We start from the raw sequence: 13,783 nt of genomic DNA, 5'->3' as shown, positions 1-13,783 counted from the left end.
TTATAACAACATATACCCACATCCACACCTACAATTAAACAAATACAAAACAAATACATTAATAAAACAAATACAAACAGTGTCAAGTTTTCTTGTTGCATCTTTTCTTTAAAAAGAAAATTTCTATTTCCATATCTTGACCATTGACTTCCCCTGCCCTTTCTCCTTCGAGTTCATATCCTTAATCTATTTTATAACCATTTCTCCTGAAATTCAAATTCAATTATATAATTACACACAATTATATATTCAACATTTAACTAACAATGCATCATCGTAGTAATATCTCATCATAATTCTTCTTCCATTGAAATCTTCACCAATCATTTATATCATATCTATCTCTTCTATCCTTTAAACTGCTGCTAATAACATAGTAACTCAAAATATCTCCTTTCATATTCAAACAAAAAATAAAACAGAAAGATTGTTGACAGTATTCACCCTCCGATTTCAAAATTCCATGACAGGCTACTTCAAATTTTACTTAGTGTTTCACCCCACACCCCCTCTGTCCATTATTCTTCTCCTGGTGGCCTCAACACTGAATTTCCCTGTGGCTTCCCTCTCCAAGCGTCCACAGATCCAGGCACAGTCCAAAGCTCTCCTTGCCACGAGCTCCAGGATGTCCATCTCGTCGTCTCTCAGCTTCTCCGGTTCTTTGTAGCATTCCTTTTCTTCTTGTAAAAACCATAATTCTCTGTCCCTGGCCCCCGAGCTCACACCTCGGGGACTGGATATAACAAATCTTACCGTCGCCTTGGGACTGCCACCCCCAAAAGGCGAGTTTCTTCTCCGAAGTAGCTCACTCATTTCTCTCCATCTTCCCAGACATCCTCTCAGCTCTTTGGCAAGACTCTCTTCCAAAGTGTTAAAAGTTTTAAAAGCCTCCTCTGTGGGCAATTGGTTCTCTTTCAGACCCCCACACAAGACTTTGACTTTCCTGTACAGCAGTTCCACCTTCAAAGCAGTGAGCCTCTGTTCGTCCGTTAGTCCAGAGTTCAGTACCAGTTCAAGGACGAAGCCCAGCATACTGGTAGAGGGGGAGGAAGTGGGTATCAAATTTCTACTCCTGCCTCTCTGTTCATCGCCATTTTCCTAAACTGGAGCGCAGATACCGCAACTTTAAATGGAGATATTTTCCACTAATTTACTTCCCAAGAAAAAAGTTTGCCAGTCTCATATATCAATTTTAAGCACATTGTAGCAGTCCTGTAGCAGCAGTTGCTCAAATTGGTTAGCTTCTTTAACTCGAAGGGAAGAAGGCAGGCTGCCTTTCTCCTTCCCCCCGGATCGTTCCAAAAGCTCGATTTCTGGTCAAATTAATTACTCACGACCACCGGGTTCCTTTGGCTCCATTCTTCAAAGGTAGAACTAAGACGCTCACCGCGGGCTTTGTCGCCGCATTTGCATCCCGGTTGGGGCATATCCCCGTAAGCCCGGCTCCGTTGTCCCTTCACCCCCACTCCCCCTTTACAGGGGGGGCAAGGGAAGGGTTCGGAGCCTCCGTGGGCGCAGCCGGGGAGCCCAGGGTGCGGGACGCTCTTCCCGCACCCCAACCGGAGCCCCGCTTTGCGGTTGCGGGGCTCCTAACCCCCGGGATGGATCGGGCGCCTCGCAGCCGAAGCAGCCCCGACCACCCGCTATGGCGTCGCCAGCCGGAAGTCCGTGGTCCTAAGCACTATCATCTGTTTTGTTTGTTTGTTTGTCGCTTTATGTTGTCCAGAGCAACCCAATATGAACCACAACCAAACAGACATATAGATAACCCTCCACATAGATACATTAAAACCAAGAGGAAAAAGAACTAAATTTAAAACATCCTGCCGATTTCTAAAAGGCCAGAGAGAGATAAAGGCTAAGAAGCAGTTATTGGCCCAAACTTACCCAGTGTGTTTCATGGCCAGGTTTGAACCCTGGTCTCCCATATCCTAGTCCAACACTTTAACCACTACCCCACAACGGCTCTTCATGAAAGTATCACCACAGAAAAGCATTTAGATGCACATTTTATCTCCATGTACCTATTTCTGAACATATTTCAGCCTGTTATGCTTTTAAAATTGTACTTTGAGCCAGAACTGTTATCAAACGATCCAGAGAAGTATGAAATCCAGAGGATAATTGATGTTCCAACTGGCAGATTAGTTCGGGAGATGCAAATTAAGGTTGGTTCACTTAAAAATGCAGAACAAACTTATCCTTGATCTCCAGCTTGTGCTACATGCCAAAAAGTTCACATTTTGAATGTCGATACACCATGAACCATCATTGGTCAATGCCAGTTCCACCCATATGTGATATGGTAACAGTAATATTACTAGGGTACTTTATAGGATTGCTGCAAAGAGTACTTTATAAAAGCATGTGAATATGATCAAAGTAACACACACAACACAACCAGTCTTCTGCTGCTCATGTTATGTCTCCTTTTACTTTCCTGAACCTTCAGGATAGAAATTTACAGTACCGGTAAAACTTAAATACTTTTCTTTAACACTTCCCCTCCCTTACATACCTGTCTTTGAATTGATCCTGAATTTCCCCTTTTCATTCCCAGACCTGATGATATAGGTGATCTCTGCATTTGTACCAATGTCTTTGCTTGTGGCAAAAACGGAGAGGACTTCAGCACTGGGCGAGGTGTCCTCAGGCACCGAAACAAGGTAGTCTCTCCTCTCAAAGACAGGAGGGTTGTCGTTAATGTCCAGAACCGTAATTGTCACTGTGGCGAACGAGGACAGGGTCTGCACAATGCTCTGGTCTGTGGCTTTGACAGTGACATTATACGATGGCTGGAGTTCTCTGTCTAATGGATGCTCCAAGATGATGATTCCCGAGGATTTGTCCACAGAGAAAAAGCCGCCTGAAGAATCTGCTAGGGAATAGACAATCTTTCTGTTCACACCTAAAAAGAAAAGAAACAGAAGATGCTGTTAATTAAGGAGACCAATGTTGTAATATCTGCCCTGTGAGAAATAGAGTCCAGAAGGGAGATAATCATTTCAGCATTTCATGAGACGGGATCCAATTATGCTTGCCCTGGAGCATTTCAAAAAAAGACACAGAGACACTGAAATATGAACAGAGCCCATAATGAACAGAGCAAGATGGTGGTGGGTGAGGGCAAGGTGTCAAACTGGAATTTCCAGAGGCCAAGTTCCTGCACCACTGAGGCAGCTGAAGGAGCCTCAGGCTGCACTGTGGTATGCAGAGGTACCACCTGGGCAGCCTTACAAGCTCTGTCAGTTGACTTGGCACCCAGTCAGGTGACCTGGGGAGCTAATACAATGCCATCTTTAGGCCATGGTCTGCCCCTCGGCAACTTGTTTCCTAGTGTGATAATGTGGCAGACAAGAGGACATGATTGCTGATCTCCTCACCCTGCCTCTGCAATGGAACCTTTTGCGCCTAGCTTGAAGTGCCACTCATTAGTTACAGAACAACACCTCTTCTTCTTCTTCTTTTGCCTGCTTTAGACTACACAGACTGCCAAGCCAGGGGACTGACAGCTTGTTCTCTCCTCTGATCCCTGTACCGCTTGAGATGCCCATTCCCAGTGAATGGTGACCCAGAGCTGTCTTTGGTCATCCCACCAGAATGCATGAGGCCAAAAAGTGTGTCTGGAGAGGAGGGGTTATGTGTACAAGAATCCTGCCCCAAGAATCCCGTGCAAACTGGGCAGGTATGCTGCCCAGGTTGTGCTGGAAGGTCTAAAGGGGACACCTGTGCGTGTTTGACTAAATGTACTGAGAAGCCTTTTTATGATCAGGAACCCTGCTGATGTGCTTAGAAGACATCATGTAAACATGTGAAGGTTGGGGGTGGCAATGTGTACAGAGGCATTGGGGTGGGGGTGGGACATGTGTCGCCAGCCTCCTACACTTTTTTCTTCCCTCCCGTGTTCAGGCAGAACACCTGGAAAGGGCTGGTGCAATAGGCCAATCAGTCATCTGCATTGACATCCGGCACTGGAACAGAGTAACTGCACCTCTTCTAAGTTGCAGTGATCAGGGCTGGCACCACCATTAAGCAAGATGAGATGGTATCCCTCGGGCGATAGATTTTTGAGCACTGTGGAAGATAGTAAAATTGTCAGTTATTTTGCATACTGTTTTCATTCCCATAGGGGATGAGTGGTATTTGGATTTTCTGCCTCAGGTATCAGGCTGCCTGACAATGACTATTAAGTCAACGTTCTAATTACCAAACACAGCAGGCGGAAGAAAGACAAAGAGAATAAACAAAAATCACTGCCCACGCTGTAAGAGGCAAGGGACAAGGCGTGACCAATGAAGCCACTGAGAGAAAGTGGGAGAAGAAAAATGGGAGAAATAAAGCGTAACGTATCACACCCGCATCTATTAAAAGTAACCCATTTCACAGTTCAAAATGGCGGCTCCTTTGTGGCACTTCCTGCTTCACTTCCTGTTTCCCATTGCCAGGGAAGCTGCCACTTGGAACTGCTCTTATTTCAAAGTGTGTTGTCTCTGGGTGCCCATCCTTCTTTGTTAACACTCAGGGGCGGAGACGGCTGCTAAACAAGAGAGCCAACCACAGCCACTTGCCGAATTATAGGGAGTTGTACGCTGAAGCTGACTCGAGGCCTGAAGGGGAAAGTATTGTTGTGATTGCCAAATTTCTTTCCACTGTAGCGGGACAGCTACTTGAAACCTAATTAAACACAAATGCCAAAGCAAAGCCATATACGTCCCCATGTGGATGTATTTATTTGTACGGCCCAGCAACGGAAACCGCAAACAAAGAACATTGCTGTAAAAGTGACAATGTACTGAAGCTGGTGATTCCTTATCCTCAGGGGCAGTTGCAGAATTGCGGCCCCATTGTTCGAAAGCAGAAACTTAAAAGCTTGACATTAATCAGACACACCAGAGCTACTGATCTTCCTCCCAGGCATATTCTGTTAATTTAAAATTTTGTGTCGGTATTTTATGTCTTTTTGCAGTGACAGGAATGCATGGTAAAAAAAAAAAATTAAAAGAAGGCTGCGGGGGGGGGGGGAGAGATGATCAAAAGCAACGGAAAATTACTTTTGTTTTCTGCCTGATATGGCAGAAGTGCAGCTGCTTCACCAGTGGGATCTGAGGAACTTGGTTTCCTCCAACCATATTCGTAACGAGCAGCCACAAAAACAGAACACGGACTCTCGTTTAAATTGCATTATGAAAGATTAGATCACCCTCTATGGAAGAAGGCTTGACAAGAAGGGGGGAAAAACCCACCCTTCTTGATATACTGTAACCAAGACAGTATCATAAGCCTAGAAAAAGTCATTAAGCCCAAATGGTATTTAAACAATAATTTTACCATTTATCATCTAGAGGGTCGATACACATAGGATATATTTCCAAACACTCAGAAGTCATTAAAAGTATGTGGCATTTAAATGATTATTTTATTATCGGCCTATTTTGATACACAGAGGATATGTGGCCGAGCATTCAGAAGTCATCGCAAATGCAAGGCATTTAAATGATGGCTTTATCATCCATCATTACTGTTATTTATTTGTACTGCTAGAGTTCCCCGTGGCCTCAAGAGAAGGCATTGGTGGGTTATACGACATATAAATATGGGTTTACAGATAGCTTGAATTTTTTATTTGTCAGTGAGGATTTGGAAGATTTCGTTTTAGTAACTGTTCAGTATGGAGACGTCACACGGGATCCATTTCTACTGGTCTGAGATGTAATGAGGAGAAACATATAGCGTGTCTTATAATGGGTTTGAGATCCTTTGCGATTTGTTGTGTTTTCCTTCCACATGAAGACAGAAACGTTGAGAGTAAGACAGAGAACATGTCTCATAACCAGGTGCAGGGATAAGCAACAGAGGATGGTTTGCGACACCACTGGAGAGAAAATGCTGGAGTAGAAAGAACTTCTCATCCAGCTATGCAGTTCTGAAGGTCATTTAAGATGGATTAGTCAGCCATTAGCACCTATGACCATCCTCTTCCATGCTCAAAATCACAGTGGGCTACTGAATAAGTTTGTGGGTCCCTTTCCTGCACACCTCTGAGCTACGTTTTCACTGAGGTGATAAGCCTATGCCTCGGCTGTATTACTTCAACGAGGAGGGGGAATTGAACGACTGGATGCTTCTCCATATATAACAAGAAATTATAGAGCTGAGCCAAATATTCGCAGAATAGTTTTTTTTTCTGAAAGGGAAACCCCCCCAGATATTTCCCCCTTTCCTCACTTCCCAAGAAAAAGGCCATTCTACACTTTTTCTGCCAAATATTTCCCACAGTGGTGTGCCTCATCATCCCCGAGAAACTCTTGTAGAATTTCTTTTCCCTGACACAGAGAAATATGGTGGAATTGTTCCTCCAGTTTTACTGCCCAGAGATAGGCTGGAGAATTTTGAGAGGCCATTCTGGCAGGAGCTGATAGGACTGTGGTTTAAAACTTCTCAAGGGTATGGGCTTGTGAAGGATGGCACAAACTACCATGGTTTTGTGTGATGTTTGAAAGGAACTGATGTCTTAAGGTTACTTCATAGATATCCCACCCCCTTTGACATAGAGAAAAGGCATGAGGAGCATGTCTGTGAAGTATTTAATTAGTTTACCTGGTTGTGGCTTCTTGGATTACCACCAGCTGCCTGATTTATGTAGTTCTGATGAGACAAACTATCTTCTAATTATATACAGGGGTGGTAGGGAGGTCCCCAGGATTTCCCTACTTCAGGGTTTTAAAAATCCCGAAAGGCAAAAAAAGAGAGAACCAATCTCAGGATGTTGAAGAAGGAGTAATGCACTTATTTTTTAAATAAAAAAAGAGTGTGCCCAACACACTTCAGCGAGAACAGGCTTTCCTACAAGATATGGAGACAACACTGTTATTGACAATGGAATTTCTGTGTGAATGATAGTAATGAGGGTTTATATAAATACGTTGCTTTTGAGATTGTATTTGGAGATTTTCATATGTTTTAAGTACGACTTATTAATTGTTGTCCCATTTCTTGCAGAATGTCCCAGCCCCAACCAAGGAAGGTCTGCTCTCATCAGTCACTAATAAAAACATGGAATTACTCTTTCTGCAGCATCTTGAGATTGGGGTGTTTTTTGGGGGGGGTCTCTTTCACAGCATGCTTCCCATTCCCACCCCGACCCCTGTGCATCGTAAAAACTTTACTAACTTTCCCCAAACTAATAATCAGAAGCTGCCCTCTTGACTTTGCCCCCTCCCCACTGTTCTGTAACAGAGATAAACTTTTAAAGTGCACCATAAAACCAAGTGCAGGGCATGTTTGCAAACGGCAAGTGTGTATGATGGCTGCATGTCTTCAGTATGGAAAGATTTATAGCTGTATTAGCAGAGTGCTGAATCAAGCGATCTCCCTTTTAATATCCACATATCAATACTGTCATGTTTCATTACTAGCATTTTGCGTTACTAGCATTTGACCCTAATAGCTAATCAGTATGGAGAATTGAAGGTCTGCAGGATGAAAATTATAGAATGAAAGCTTCAAGTGATGTCTCTACTAGTAATCATTACCATAAAAGCTGCTGACTCCAAGCTTTCTTCTGCACTGCCGTAATCGCTTATTTCGGACATCAAGTGCCCTGGCTTACGGCATCACAAAAGTAGAGAACTGTAGCGAGGAGGGGAAAGATGCCATAAAATTTTGCAAGAATTCCACACTTGCATTTCCAAGCGCTAAAAATGTCTGAACCCGAGATCTAAACGCCAACATTTAACCTGAAATTCAAAGTTCAAAGACTCCCTTACTGTTATTCAGAAAGTTCGGATTTCAAAATACGAATCTCAAGTTTTGAATAATTCATATTGAAAAATCAAAACTTTGGTACTCAGAAGTCATCGTGCAAGTTGGGATTTGAGAAGAAGAACACTGCGTTTACAAGGAATTCAAAGGCTGTATGCCCCATTCCATATTGGTTTTAACACAAACTGTAGCTCAGTGGTACAACACATGTTCCTCATGAGGAAGGTCTCAGGTTGAATTACCAGCATCTCTGAGTAGGGCTGGCAATGTCCCTAGTATGATACCCTGGAGAGCTGCTGTGTAGACAATATTGAGCTACATGGACCAATGGTCCAACTAAGACACTTTCTTATGTTCCAATGTTACTAGTGTTCCGATGTTACTAGTGTAAGAAAGCAGAAAGTAGAAGACGAATGTAGGCAAAGAACAGAGCTTTGCAAGCTCTACCAACCTACAAAATATTTGTGGTTTGCGTCCATTGCAGTCCTATTGACTTACCTACGTCAGGATCGTTGGCTTGGACTCTCGTCAGCAAAGCTTTAGTGGCTGTGTTCTCATAGACACATGCGGTGTAATGGTCAGAAGAAAACGCTGGTGGGTTATCATTAACATCTTCCAGGATGAGATGGATTTCGGACTGACAAAACCTGCCTCCTCCGTCCGTTGCCCTTGCGATCAGGTTGTACACAGGGATCTTCTCGCGGTCTAATGGGGCTAAGGTTTTGAGTTCCCCTAAAATCGATTGATTGGAAAATGGGGGGAGAAATGAAACCAGAGTCAATATTATACTCGCCATTTGTTGTTACTATGATTATTGCTATTGCTTTGTTGCTGCAATGCAATTTCACTTTCAAAATGGTTCACGATCTGAGAACTGAGCAAAAGGAAGATCACAGAAATTGCTCTATCTCCTCTCCCCCTTTGCATCTTGCTCAAGTGCTTCCACCCAAATTCAGGCAATTCCAGCTTCCCACACTGCAGTCTACTATGCCCCATCACACACTGCTCAACAGGCCCCTAGGCCTCCATTGGTATCTTTATGGGACTGCAGGGACATGGGAAAGCTCTCTTGCCCGAGCTACCTTCCACTTGTAATTCTCAGGAGGATATGTACTTTTGAACGTTTGCTTGTACCAAGGATATAGTGAAATGATTCTATAAAAGGATGTGCCCAAGATCATTATCAGTTGAAGCAAGCATGCTTTGTTCTTCAAATAGTTAATGCAAAACCATTAATTTTAGTTGAAGCAAACCACTGAATTTTTCTCTTCATTTTTTGGTTCTTACTCAATGAACAAATTTTGCATTTGACAACTTTTGACTTAACACATTGGATGGGTGGTGGCATGCCAAGGTTTTGACAACTCATGGGTTCTGCAATCATAAGAAATGCAGAACCAGGCCAAAGGCCTGTATTGAGTGCAGCTTCCTGCTTTACCAAGTGGCCAACCACTTGTCTCTTGGGAAGTCCACAAGCAATACATGGGGGCATTAGTCCTCTCCTCATTCCCCCACCCCCTGCCAACTGGTATTCAGAGGTCTACTACCACTCATGCAGCATGTAGACAAGATAACTGGGGTAGCCACTGCCAGATGTGTTCACTCAACACTTTCTACCACATTGCCAAGGCCAGACCAAGGTGTGTTTGTTGGATTCAGACCTACACTTGGATGCTGTGTTCTTCATTCCAAGGACCCTGAAGCCAGTTGCTGGAATTGCAGCTTGAAAGAGAAGCTGGAGAACACTAGGCAAAGGCTACTGTTTTGCTGATCAGGCAAGGAAGGAAGGACAGGCTTCTGGTATTAGGTCTGTCCAACCAAAGCATCCATAATGCCTACCAATCACATGGACTGCTGCTGCTCTGAAGAGGGCTGTGTGCACACTGTCCTATGTTGTACTCTTCCTTCCCAGGCACAGTGGGTGCCTCTTGGTAACCTGTTTATTGAGCACTCATCCTTATTTGCTTGCAGGGAGATTAGACGATGTTGCCTACTTAATCGACAATGGTTCCAATTTGTTTGCATGGAGATTAGATGATGCCATATCAAATCAAGTGTTATCCAGTACATTCCAGCACATTTATTGCTAAAACTCTTATCTTTGAGGGTAGTGGATTTGTTGTTCAAGACCTCTCAACAATAATTGCACAGCCTGAACCTGTCACCAAAGTGACTAAGTCCCACACAAAGATGGCGACAGTCTGGAAGTGCCTGTACATCCTTAAATTTCTGTTATACTCACAAAATGTTATTGCCTCTTTTTTTTTTTGATAGCACAAACTACTTGCACCTGCTGATGGGATAATTAATTAACCATGGAGGTCTCTGTGCTTTTAAACTGGCATCACAGCTTCATTACTATCACAACCCTTGCCTTCCGCGTTTCTTTCTCACTGCATGGGATATGGCAAAGCACCAAACGTACTTGAGCTTTCTGCTTTCAGTATCTGTGCTATGTTAAAATTTGCCAGCAACTCCATTTGACTGCAACTTCATGGAACATAAGCAGATATTCTTCCTGATCTATGAGAAAAGAAATGCTTTCTGCTGCATGCCAGCACATAGCAACTGTGGGTAGCTGCTGGCATTGCTTTGGCCTGAGAAGCTGCTGTCATTACGATTTTCCCAGCATGCCCTGGAGCTCCCAATGTAGCACAGGAAATTGAAACGGAGGGCAGTTTCCAAGACAGAAACCTTTCTAATTAGTTATGCCTGTGATTTGGGAGAGACACACTATGGAGGGGGCCACCAATTGACATATTGTCAGTTAGTGTCAACTGGAGAAACCAACTTTGGAGGTGGAGGCTCAAATCTGGAGCCAAGCTTGGTTTCTTTCTAGGCCCAACAGAACCTTTCACTAATTGAGGAAGCTACTGTGACTCACCGCTGTGTCTGTATGGGAACCCTGCTGCTACCTTGCTCCTCCCAGTAAGCACCAGAGGCTTAGCTGCTGGGAGGCTATTGCTGCAGTTCCTGTCCCACTAGGAGAGCCATTCCTGAGATGGGCCAATAGCCCGACTCAGCATAAGGCAGCTTCCTATGTTCCCTCCCGCCCACCACTGTTGGGATCTGTCTGACACGCAAGGATGGATGGATCTGTCAATTTAGGTTTTCTCATTTCCCTCCTCTTAAGTTCAGTTCTCCACATTTCCACATCCGTTTGAATTAAGAAAAAAAAAAGTCATCATGAAAATTAACAAGGATTTTAATGTATATTTCTCCTAATACATACACTTTTTCTATGCAATTTCCCCTAGTATGTACATTTTTGGCGAACCAATTTTCCTCGCTGCAATGCATTTTTATGTTATATTCACCAGTACATCCATATATATATATATATATATATATATATATATATATATATATATACCAAACAAACCTTAGTAGACAAATGCCTCGCTAGACGAAGGGCATTCACTAGCAGAAGGCTGCCTCGCAAGACGAAAATGTCAATGGGCTTGCCTCGCAAGACGAAAAAAAAAAAATTCCCGTCAAAACCGCTATTCTCCGTTGGTGCTTCACAAGACGAAAAATTCGCTATACGAAGACACTCGCAGAACGAATTATTTTCGTCTTGCGAGGCACCACTGTATATGGACTTTGGTATATATCACCTGGCTGCAGAATCACATTGCAACATTTGGATAAGTTTGAGTTTTGAAGGCTGTTTGTGCTTCAGCCTGTGTATTCTTTTTGGAAAGTGTGAATCATGTAGGTTTCCTTTGAGTGCGAACTGTACTGAAATTCTCTGCCTTCCCTGTTATCAGGTCCTCAACAGGCCTTGCGGATAGGCTGTGTGGGGCAGCAGCAGTGGTTCCTTTCTTCTCCCCTGCCCTTGGGAGAGGAAGAAGGAAGGCCTCACATCCATGCCTCACACAAACCTCTCATCCGCAGCCCTAATGGCTGTCTCTTCAAAGCAGGAGGTCCTTGCCTGCTTACACAAATCCCCCCCCCCCCAGCAAGCAAATGCAGCTGCTGCCTCAGCAAATGAGAAGCTCCTGCTTCATCAAAAGACACCAGCAGGTTGTGTTGGTGTGTGGGAGATTTTCGTAGAGCAATAGAAAGTGTAATAGCTCCTGCACCTTCCTTGTCTGAAGGCGGGCATAGGAGGTTTCTGTGGCTCCAGCTATATAGGGTTCTGACTGCTGCTACTTTGCATCAGGAGATCTGTGTTCATTCTCCATATTCGGAGGCATAATACTGGTTGCTGGGGAGGAACAACGGGAAAGGGCTGCTGCCTTTATGTTCTGTTGCACATGGGCTTCCTAGAGGCGTCTGGTTGGCCACTATGGGGGAAAGGATGCTGGACTGGTTCTTTTTTATTGTCTCATGACAGGCTTACATGATATCAATCTGCAGGGAAACAGACTCCTCAGATCTAGGTAAAAAAAAATCAAGGAGTTGATGATAGCTCTACTCCATCACTAGGAATATCTAGCTTTTCAAGCAAGCGCCAGTTACTCAGCACAATAAGCTGTAAGCTACCTTGCTTCTGTACTGTTTACTCTGTCTTTTCAATGGGGAGTGAGCTGTTATTTTCCCCATTCCCATTGTTCCCTCTAACGCAGAGCTTCTCAAACTTTTCATGCTGGTGGCACGCTTTTTAGACATGCATCATTTCATGACACAGTAATTCAGTTTTACTAGCAAACTGGAGATTAAACTAACCCCATTCCAGCCCTGGGAAGAACACGGGGAGCGTTCGCACGACACACAGTTTGGAAAGCTCTGCTCCAATGGTTACCTCCGTTTTCCTTCTATTTAACAAGTCCGCTTACCTTGATGCTGGGCGGTTTTGCGGCCTGACCACGGGTCTTGCAGCGATCAGGCGAGGGGGACCAGGGCTTGGCTGTCCGCCTGCTGGCGACTGACCAGTCTGGTGGGCTTTTGGGTGGGCCTCCTCGGCTGGCCAATCAGCACCAGTTGGACCTTCTCCCAGGGAGGGAGGGAATAAATTGCAGCCCGACCCAGCAGTCCCTCCTTCTGCTTCTCTTTGCCAGACATTTAACAAAGGGATACTGCCTTACCTTTGAAAGCATGATCAGTCCCAATGCTTTTCTTCTCCTCCTTCTTCAAGGAAGACAGAAGTAACCACACCCTCTTCCAGAACAATTTACACAACTTCTTTTATGAGAATCAGCAGCGCACATTTCTATGGCTCAGCAGTAATCTAGCATTAAGCTCTTCAGCGTGACATGCGGACTTTAGAGAGAGAGCCATCGTTCCAACATAAAACCAGCAGTAAATTTCCAGGGTGAACGTAGCCCACTGTGAGGACTATTTTCATCTTACCACTTTCTGGTTCCAAGAAAAACTTGTTGTTCCCAGGGCCGTACAGCGAGTAACGAATTTCCCCGTTGGATCCGATGTCTGCGTCTTTGGCGCCCATTTTAAGGATGACTCTGTTGGGTGCAATGTCCTCAGGAAACAATGCCATATACGTGACCTTAGGACCAAAACCGAAAACGACAGAATGTGATTTTTGTGTGTGAACGAAACTATATGTATGGCTTTAGAAAAGAGATGGCTTTCGTGCAATGAGGGGTCATAGCTCAGCAGCACAGTATCTGCTTTACACACTGAAGGTTCCAGGTTCAATTCCCGGCATCTCCAGGTAGGGCTGGGATGCCAGGGAGCTGCTGCCAGCCCGTGTAAACAATACTGAGCTAGGTGGGCCAATGACAGCTTCAGATTTGAATTTCTCATTATCTCATGGACATCTCAACACTGGACTTGCAAAAAAACAAGGTAAGAAAATACAAACCCAAGCTTTCCAGTATCAGGGATGGTAGAAGACCACTTTGGCTGTGAGTCCTAGAAGACCTGTTCCCTGTTTTGCAGGCCTTTTTTTCACCTGGCCTGGGAGGATGGGGCCCGGACGGACTCCAGCTACAAAAGTAGAGGCTGCTAAACAGGCTCTTGCATTGGTATTGTTTATGGTTTTTTGTTGTTGAGGGGCATACTAATTTGTGTACAGTGGTACCTTGGTTCTCAAATTTAATCCGTTTCAGGATTCCGT

General features: G+C 44.2%; 1 protein-coding gene across 9 annotated transcripts in view; it reads right to left on the bottom strand.

Moving 5' to 3' along the window:
• FAT3 (FAT atypical cadherin 3) overlaps nt 1-13,783 on the bottom strand; it is a 443,200-nt gene that overhangs the window by 51,439 nt on the left and 377,978 nt on the right. For all 9 annotated transcript variants that reach the window (XM_033146109.1, XM_033146108.1, XM_033146110.1 and 6 more), the window contains 3 exons: nt 13,057-13,210; nt 8,260-8,493; nt 2,519-2,908 (listed from right to left, as the gene is read on the bottom strand). In XM_033146109.1, the coding sequence (XP_033002000.1) occupies nt 2,519-2,908; nt 8,260-8,493; nt 13,057-13,210 (778 nt within the window). The remainder of the gene's footprint in view (nt 1-2,518; nt 2,909-8,259; nt 8,494-13,056; nt 13,211-13,783) is intronic.

This window comes from Lacerta agilis, chromosome 4, assembly GCF_009819535.1.
Source record: "Lacerta agilis isolate rLacAgi1 chromosome 4, rLacAgi1.pri, whole genome shotgun sequence".
Taxonomy (NCBI): domain Eukaryota; kingdom Metazoa; phylum Chordata; class Lepidosauria; order Squamata; family Lacertidae; genus Lacerta; species Lacerta agilis.
The sequence above is the reverse complement of the archived record's forward strand: the minus strand, read 5'-3'. Positions and strand labels throughout refer to the sequence as shown.